Consider the following 10,000-nt stretch of genomic DNA (forward strand, 5'->3'; position numbering starts at 1 on the left):
GTCGTATTATGGTGTTATTAATTGATATGGACTTTAGATGATGAAACAGTTGTTTATTTTTTAAATCATGGTATCTTCTTTCTTTTCTGAGATGAATTTTCTTTATTTTGGGTTGATTTGTAGCATTACAGAATTTTTGTCATTCAGATTCTTCAAAAATTTTGCCTTATTAAATTGATGAATTATTATTTATTAGAGAATAATGATTACAGATATTAGTGTATTATGAATATAATGGATTAAAAAGATTATTTGCGAACACCATTAATGTTGTTCATTACCTTTTACAAATGTAGTATAGTCATAGAAAATAATAGAAAATAAAGTGCTCTTTTTATGTCCAGCAATCGCGATTGCTTATTAATACTCATTTGTGGCAGGTTCCTCGACTCTCGCGTGTTTGCCTCATGTAGTGACGATCACACAGTAGCCCTTTGGGATGTGCGAAACCTGAAGAGGCGCATTCGACTGCTCCAGGGACACAGCAACTGGGTGAAGAACATAGAATATTCTGCTGGGGACGGCATTTTGGTTACGTCTGGTTTTGATGGCAAGATACTTGGCTGGGATATTAATGGGTAAGTCATTTATAATGTGTCTGATTAGTTCATGCATCTTAGATTATGATTATGCTTTGAATTGCAATCTGGTGAAAGTTTTAGGGTCCTGTATAACTATTTGTTATTCTTACTCGCCAGGGTGGGAGATCCTCATTTTGATGCAAGAAAAGTATATTGACCAATTTGTGGCTCTTCATGCTTTTAGGCCAGTGTTTTTAGATTACAATACGGAAATCCTCACATATGAACAAAAGGTTATCATGTTGTAACTAAACACTCAGGAACAGTAGCTATGTTTGCTATAAAGATCCACATATCAATCTTTACCATTTTATCAGACTGATATCTATCTTTATCCTTTACCATGTGATAACAATTATTTGGCCTATCATGTTTTCTACTTGACACCTGATATATCTCTGCTTTTATCTTTAGTGATAGGAAGTGTTTATGAGGTGATTTCTATATATTATTTTTGTCAACTATGTGCTGGTTGGAAAATATTCTGTTTGATATTAAAACTCCTTAGTATTACTTTTCCCAAAGACAATTAGTTATGTTCCCTGCTCGTCTTATCAGTGTTGTCAATGTTATTGTTTTGTATCTGGGTGAATGATGAAATATTATGGAAAGCAAGGTAAAAGTTATTTCCTGTTGTCTTAGGCTACCTGCAGAAGCTAAGGAGAATGATATGAAAGTTAATACCTTTTTAAATATGATGACGGGATTTTTATTATATTATTATTCATAGAAAGGAGAAAGAAAACTCTGAAATCATTAATACTTTGGATGTAGATGGCTGGATATCATGCAATGGTTATGGGTGGTGCTACATAAGAACATGGTGTGAGCTGTCAGCTTGTTTCTGCCTAGTAGTAGCTTCATTTGTTTGGTGTAGCTTAGAAACTGGTGCTGAAAGTGAAGAGTTATGTTGGGTATTTATTGTTGTCTTTGTAATACTAAATGAGCCAAGCGTAAATGGAAATACTGCCATAATGCACAATAACTTGACATTATTGGCTACTAGTCAATTTTTAATAGCAAAGTTACTTGGTTAACCCATATATGCCGGCTGTTGGCCTATGCCGACTGCTGAGGAGTACGTACTTTTCCGGGCGTCGGCATGAGCCTACGCTGGTCTTTGATGGGTTCAGGACGGGGTCAAGGTTGGCCTTTTGGATACCGACTCGATGGCACGAGAGATTCTGGACTGCTTACTGACTCAGGACTTATGGAAGATGATGGCGAAGGAGACCAACTGGTATGTGGAGCAGAGGCCTGTCACCCCATCTTCGCACATGAAGACATGGGAGAACATGACTGCGGAGGAGCTGCAGTCGTTTATTGGCCTTCACCTATTGTTGTGCCACGACCCCATTTGCGGTATTATTGGTTAATCTCCTCACCAGTGTTCGCCGAAATGATTACCAGGGATAGATTTGAAGCCTTGCAAAGTCGCGTCCACTTCTCAGACAACGAGGACCCCCATGCTGACACCGACCGTTTATGGAAGCTGTGACTGGTGTTGGATATCCTTGATGAGACTTTCAAGACGGTCTATGTCCCTGACAAGAAAATCGCAGTTGATAAGTTGCTGTGGGCGTACAGGGTATGTCACCACACTATTCAATTCAAACATGAAGAGGGGGTGGTTCTGGATAAAGGTATACCGCCTGTTTGAGAGTGAAGGTGCTGGTGCTGGCAATACAGTGCTTTCAATACATCCATGGGCCAGGACCTCAAGGTGGGCACCCACGGTAACGTCGACTTCTGGACTTCGGCGACAGGGATGTTGGACATGTCTTGGATGGATCGGAAGCAGATGAATATGCTTTTGACCTGCTCCTGAACCGCCATGGTGAAGTCCGGACTAAACCCCAAGTAGACCTTGACTACAATGTGGGTATGAAAGGGGTCGACCTCTCAGATCATTTGGCCTCGTCGTACTCCACCGCCAGGTGGTTTTAGAATGTCTTTAACCACTTGCTCAACATGGTGGTGGTGAATACGTACGTTGTCCACATGGTGTTGGGTGGCACCCTGAGCCAACTTGAGTTCTGCCTGGAGCTCATCACAGACCTCCTTCATCAACCTCCGGCTTACGGGAGAAGGGGCGGCCTTCAGATGCCTCCGACTGCCACCCCATCATCTCCCCACCTCCAGCAGCAGAAGGTTCCCTCACTCCACCTCCAGCAGCAGGAAGATCTCTCACGCTGCCTCCAGCAGCAGGAAGATCTCTCACGCTGCCTCCAGCAGCAGAAGGATCCCTCATGCTGCCTCCAGCAGTAGAAGGACCCATTAGAAGGAAAAAAAATGAAGACTTAAGAAAATATGGATAATGTGATCAGTCTTCAAGCAAAGGAATTTTAGAATTGAAATTTATATGTTATTAAGAGCCCGACATCCCCTATAATTATGTTTTCTTGATTTTCTTCAAGTGCTCATCCTGATTGCCCTTCTCCAATTTTTAGAATGTGTGGCCTTGGATAATTCTCGTATGAAAAAACTAAAAACTTTTAAATAATTTAGGGCTTTAAAAAAATCATTCTTCTTCCCAGGTACACAGAGGATGGTCTGCTGTCCACTGAACTGTTCAGCATGCAAGGACTCATGAGAATGCGCCTAAGTCCCGATTGCAGCAAGTTGGTCATGTGCACCACTGGCGGCTACATGGTACTTGTGCACAACCTCAGTCTGGAGCACCTTTCGGAAGATCTTAGGAACTTTAAGGTTCGTTTTGGCGAGTGCTTTTTGTGGATTGAAATATGTTGTTATATCTTGTTTTTGTCACTGTTGTTTTCTCTTTCTTTGTTTCTTTCTTTATCTCTCTCTCTCTCTCTCTCTCTCTCTCTCTCTCTCTCTCTCTCTCTCTCTCTCTCTCTCTCTCTCTCTCTCTCTCTCTCTCTCACGGCATCCGTTTATGATCAGAAATTATGAAAAGAAGGATTAACCTGCTGCCACTAGGGAGACCATGTATGTACATTCCTATTCCATTGGGATTTTAATGTTTTATTTGTTTACACATAATGGCTCTGCAAGAGCTTAATCACCAAGGAGTCAGTTTCAACTACTACCTATCATACTTGTATACCCTTTTCCTAGATTTTTAGAATTTGTTTTTTTTCCCCTTTTTTTCCAATTTGCTATAGGCTTTCTTGAGTCATGACACTCCTGGGTACGTGGCTTGGTGGTCTGGCTAACTTGTGTGGTATCAAGAATCCTTGCCTCCCCTTTGCAATATCATTATCCCTTTTTCACAAGTATATATTACCATTTTTCAAGGTCTTTATTTATCATTTGTGTGCTGTAGCAAGGTAGTAATAGACTGTTTACATTGAGCAGACTCTTTTTAGGTAATCTGTGCAATAATAATAATGATAAGTAACATAGTGTTATGAGTGCCAATTTTTTTTATATCTTTGTGTTTAGTTTTCTGTAACACACCCTGTGCCACTGGTCACGGCTGGCAAGAATGGAATCCTGAGATTGGAAATAGTACCCTCCATGGTGCTCATCCAGGCATGGCTCACAGAGGCTACATTCCAACCCTGCTTACTGGTGGAAGTAATATGGAAGCCCATTCTTAAATTCCCACTGAGTCTATTTTACCTCCAATAGGTTTGCGCACTCGTGTCGGGTCATTCCTGTTACCCTGACCTTCAGCCAAATTTTTGGTGACCATTTTTCCCAGGAAATCAGGTCAAGTCATGTAGGCTTACTAATTGACTCTTTGGTGGCTGAGTGCTTATGGAGCTCCAAACCTCTGTTGTGTTAAGACAATTCACAAAAGAAAACTTTAGTGAGCATTAAATGTTCCTGGAGGCAATAAGCTTAAAGAAAGGAGAATTTAGGTCTGCAGTCTTTTAGGGGATAAAGAGAATGGAAAAAAATAAGCGTGGAGGAAGGAATCTTGACTCATTCAATTTGCATTTATTTCTTTCGTAGTAACACAATCATCCCATGTTTGTTCACAGCCCAACATGTACCGATTGATGCAGTTGTCGAACACTCCGTTGCCCCACGCCACCATGTTCACAAACCTGTTCTACAGACAGCGGAACAGAGTGGAGTTCATCTCAGACTTCCCTCCTTCCAATGAGGCGGAGGTCATCCACTCTCTGCAAGTTCATCCACAGGGTTGGTGTGTGTTGTCCAGAAATACATCCATGGAAGATTCATCAGAGGTAAGCAGTTAAAGTTGTTTATTTGTTTTCATTTAGAGTAATTTTTTTTTTATTATTTTTTTTCAATAATTTTTAAAATAATTTTCATCATTTTTGTTCAGTAGTTTGGGCTTTTTGTTATTACTACAGCTTTTGTTATTTTTGAGTTTTTGGTGATATTGATGTGTAGATTGTTGTCATTATCATGATGATGGTGTTACTTTATTATGTGATTTTGCTCCCCAATCTTAAAATGATTAAAATGTTACCAGTATCAAAACTAAATTCCATTTTTGTTGTTATTCGTACTGATACTACTGCCTCTTAGCTGTATTATCATTACAGGCACTGCATCCATTATTCCTGAATTTGAAATATACATGAATATTAAACAGGAAATAAATGTCATCAAAGGAATATAATTTTCACAAGTAGTCTTCTGATCAAGCATGATTAAGTGGTCAAATTTTTATTGCTCTTTTTTTGTGGATACAAGTTTATTTAATGTTTAAATTCTAGTAGATTTTGAAAATGTTATCACTTGCAGAGAATAACTTAAAGTAAAACAGACCTGTTTCATGCATGTTGTGTCATAATTCACAATATCTTTACCGTCAAAAATCTTTTCCAGTGGAGCTGTGTTCATGACATCCAGGACCTAGGAGTGACAGCTTGCAAGGATGAGGATGAGGATCAAGACCACCATGGAGACCTAGAACCCTATGATGACATTCCCTCAACAAGTGAGACGGAAGCACAGAATTCTTCAACATTTCAGAATAGACCAAGCAGTGCAAACAGTAGTAATAACAATAGTAACAGTAGTACGAACAGTGGAAGTGAAAGTGGCAATGTAAATGGAAACTTACATTTATCATTGACGTTCAGCCCAAGGGTGGAAATCATGCTGCGGCACAGCCCAAGGGATGAGAGTGATGATGGTGGTGGTGATGGAGGTGGAGGGGGTGGGGGAGAGATGGCAGGTGGAGCTGGTCCTGCTAGGGGTGGCAGCAGTGGTAGCAACGTTAATGCCTTTGCTACAGCCTCTAGTGGGAGTGGAGTGAGAGTTGTAGATGGTGCAGGAATAGCAGTTGGTGGTAGTGCAGGAGGAGGAGGTGGAGGAGGGGGAGGCATAGACATCCAGCTACGATTTACATCAATGGATGTCTTTGAAGCCTTAGAACATATAAGGGAGCGCCGTGAGGAACAACGGATACGGCAAGGAAGGCAGAGAGCAGCTCGGACTGATTCAGAGGCCTCCTCAAGTAGTGGAAACAATGAAAACTCCTCTGGTATCCCCCAGTCCTCTTCCTCTCAATCACCATCACCAGCCTTACAACACCTTGGCCGTAATAGGACCTTTAGTGTGCACAGAGGGAGAGATTTTGACAATGCCAGAGAAAATTTGGGCTCGGGAAGGACTGCAGCCAATATTATCGACTCTCGTAATGCATTTTATATAAGAACTGGTACTGGCAATCATAGGGCTCTGTTGCTTCTTCGACCCTTGGAGAATTATCCTCGATATAATCAGACGGTGGATCCAAACCATAAGATTGCAAAGAATATTTCACGGCTAACTCATTATATAGAGGAACCAAATGTTGGAAGAGGGTTTATCAAGGAGCTGTGCTTCAACTCAGATGGGCGGCTTATATGCTCCCCATATGCTCATGGGGTGCGGCTCATGATGTTTGACCAGAACTGTTCAGAACTCTCCACATGTGTGCAAGATATTCCCCAAACCCTGTATGCTGTATCCACCAACAATTGTCACAAAAACTGTGTTGTTAGTACCAAGTTCTCTCCCACACATTGCCTTCTAGTCTCAGGCTGCCTGAATGGCAAAATTGTGTGGCATCAGCCTGTTCTCTAGTGAAATGAGTAGCTGCAGTGTATTATACATAGTTATATGGGAAATGACAATGTAATATACATGGTGTTTTAATTTTCTATGCTCTTGAGCAAACTTAAACTTTGTTGGTCTGCTGACCTTTCCAATAGATTTTCTAAGTGAAATAGAGAATATATTTGTGGAGGAGTGTATTTGTGTGGTATATAGAATGCACAGCAGATTACAAGAGCAATTTATTTATTGAAGGAATGTGTATCTAATGAATAACAAGTTCATATAGTTTGTTATTCTTGCATTTGGCATGTGTCAAAGTGCTTAATTTAAACACAGGAAGTATAACAGGCGTTTGTAAGGCATGAATTCAAATGATATTTCAGTAGAAGTAGAGGTTTTACTGTGTGTATATTGTTTAATTTCTTAGAGTGGAATATGGATTTTTTTATGGTATATCCAAAGAGCAATAATGCATTTTTTAGTTGTTCTGAAAAAAAGGATTAGATTTGTCAGTGCATTCAAATATTGTAAGAGAGATAAACACCTATGTGTCTTGAAAATACAGTCTCCTTTTAATTTCTTCTGAATAATTAGTTATAAACACACTGCATGGTTTACTTTGCAAGTTTTTCAGTTTTTGCTTTAGAATTGCACAGCTCATTTAATGGGAAAGGAAGTGTGGAACAAGGTTTATTTCCAGCAAACAGACATTGCAGGCTTTTGTTCTTGCAACTGTTAAGCTGTGTACAATTTTTTTTAGGAGACAAAGAAAATTATGGTCCTACATGTTTTTCTCTGGCTTTTTGTTGTAAGGAGAGATCAGCACCTTTTTATTATAAAAATTGATAACATTTAAGCAAAGGGTAGATGAAAATGCAGGTAATTGATATGTACAGATTAAAGATAATTAAGGTACATTCCTATATATTGGACATTTCAAAAAATGTTAATTTGAATATATGTATATACTAAAGTAAAAAATAAAGACATTGCAATGCATTATATTAATATTAGCAAGAGTTTATAAATAAAATTCAATAAGGTATTAACTGATAAGACTAAAGCTTAATGTTTTTTTTTTTCTATATTTCCTCTCTTGTCCCCCTTTTTCATATAGAACTAACTATTAATTTTTCTTTCTTTCTATTTTATCTGAATTGATCATTACTGTTTCAATTTGTTGGCACTGAAAGTTGGATATTGTGTTGCAAAGGTGACTTGATGCAAATGAATGCATCTCTTCACCGGGATAAATTGAGCATGTTCCCCTGCTAGAATTCAGTTCCTCTTTGTTCCTGCGTTGTGTAATGGTTCGTAGTTTTTAGCTAGTACTTGAAAATGTTTGGAAATTCACGGTCTTGAAGCTTTGTTTCTCCTTTTCCTTTCTTTCCTCTGTCTCTATTTTTTGTTGTCGTTTTATCCCTGTTCAAAAGTTTGATTTTTTGCTGCTGTGTCTTTGAAAATCTTCTGCTCTCATAAATAACATAGCAGTTATTTTGTGTTCAGATTATCTGTGAATCCGAAAGCAGGGGGTGGGAAATTGTGTATAAGAAAGCAGTATTTGATTGAAAGAAATGCTAATAGATTATGATATTTTTTCTCCTTTGGAAATCATTCTTTTTGTTAATTTTTGCTTTTTCTTTTCTATACTATTTAAATATGAAAATGGATGATTTGATAATGAACTTCAGATAAAAGGTAATCTAAGTACCAATAACAGAAATGGTAAGGTAATGAAAACTGGAGTTATAGTTATAAAGTTGTATGACTATAAAGGTAGCATAGAAAAAAATAGGTTGGTTGGCTGGGATGTATAGAATTAGAGAAAATGACACCTCTTGCTTTGAGCTTCTTATCTCAGTGAATTTTTTGATAACCTACAATTCTCTTTTCCGTCTTGGGATTCTTAATGTGAGAATGGTAGATTAATGTTCATTTAATACTTGAGCTGTTTTATTTTTATTTTTTTCTCGGAAATACGGTACCTAAGCCACTATGTGCCATACATCCCATTGTAAAACATAACCTTGCCTCTTGTTATATGCTGTGTATTACTCAAGTCTTATCAAATATTTAGGGCTTGTTCAAATGGGGAGAGGAATGTGCAAAGGAAGGGAACCCTGGATTGTTTTAACAGGAAGTGTTTACAGTCTTCCTTAGTTGATTAAGCCGTCGGTATCACAGTTTAAAAGTCCATGTAATGGCATGTTTCCACTATAAGATGTCTACAAGATATTAAATGACAGATGTTTATCCCTTTTCAGATGAGCCATAGGCTGCATGGTTGCCAGTCTTTGCTTTATTGTTTACGTGTGAAGTATAGTAATTTTTCTGAGTGATTTTTAAGTGTAAGTAGTGGCATTAAAATGGTTTATAAGTGGTGCTGTATCCTCTTGTGCAGAAGGGAAACAGACTTAGGTGTGGGAGAAACAATGTATCAGCTTAAAATTGTGAAATGTCATGTTAGTGTATATGAAACTATTAGGTATATTTTGAGTATTTATCTTGTGTTTAACCCTTCAGTGGTACAGTGTGTTTTTATGTACCAGGGTTGGACAGCAAACCAACTACAAAAATTGTAAACATTGGCATACAATTCTGAGATAACCTGAAGTTTCACACACACAAAAATCATTAGTATTGATAATGGAATTTAATGACTGAAATTTTAGGTTATATCAATATTGTTTTGATCTATCTATCACTGGTTTACGTCACTGTCTGGCATTGTGTATCCATGATTGTCTTTTTAACCAGATTAGTTACTTATCTATGTATATATTTATGGTTATTTTCAACTTTTTTATTTTCTATCTTGCTTCACGATCCCTAATAGAGATGTGCAGATATCAAGATGTGGGCTGATGCCAATACCCAATTTTCAACTACGCCCAATACTCCCAATTTGGACCATTGGCTGATATTTTTCTGATACAACTTGTATGAAGTTAATTTGATTTGTATTTCTATTTTATCTGGAAATTTAAAAAAAATTATGGCTACTTTCATTTTAATGGCAAAGATAGACTTAAATTATGTACTGGATTAAATTAGTGCTAAAAAAAATAATAATGATAACATTCACGTTGTCAAAATTAAATTAGTGTATGGATTTGTTATCTTTTATCAAGCAGCTTGTTTATTTGTTTGGTATGATTGCTAAGTTGAAGATGGTATCTATGGTATCAACTACCAAATGTTTTTTTTTAGTATTTGGCTATATTTTGACCTTGCTGATACCAGTACCAAAAAGAAAAGGCTGACAGTGCCTACATTGATACCAATACTATCGGCACATTTCTAATCCCTTATACCTCTTGTGTATTATATTACAGACAGCTTTAACTTTCTTTCTCCTTGTAATCTCAAGCTTGTAGAATTATCTATATTATTTTGTTTTACAATCTTTTATTTTTTTTCTTCTTATT

The 10,000-nt window shown here is 37.7% G+C and overlaps 1 protein-coding gene across 1 annotated transcript in view; it reads left to right on the forward strand.

Moving 5' to 3' along the window:
* LOC113827739 (DDB1- and CUL4-associated factor 10 homolog) overlaps nucleotides 1-10,000 on the forward strand; it is a 20,723-nt gene that overhangs the window by 10,497 nt on the left and 226 nt on the right. Inside the window, exons 3-6 of the mRNA XM_027380633.2 lie at nucleotides 381-578; nucleotides 3,119-3,290; nucleotides 4,535-4,744; nucleotides 5,355-10,000. The exon at nucleotides 5,355-10,000 is cut by the window's right edge and continues 226 nt beyond it. Coding sequence (XP_027236434.1) covers nucleotides 381-578; nucleotides 3,119-3,290; nucleotides 4,535-4,744; nucleotides 5,355-6,599 — 1,825 coding nt within the window. The 3' untranslated portion in view covers nucleotides 6,600-10,000. The remainder of the gene's footprint in view (nucleotides 1-380; nucleotides 579-3,118; nucleotides 3,291-4,534; nucleotides 4,745-5,354) is intronic.

The sequence above is a fragment of the Penaeus vannamei genome, chromosome 8 (genome assembly GCF_042767895.1).
Source record: "Penaeus vannamei isolate JL-2024 chromosome 8, ASM4276789v1, whole genome shotgun sequence".
Lineage (NCBI taxonomy): Eukaryota > Metazoa > Arthropoda > Malacostraca > Decapoda > Penaeidae > Penaeus > Penaeus vannamei.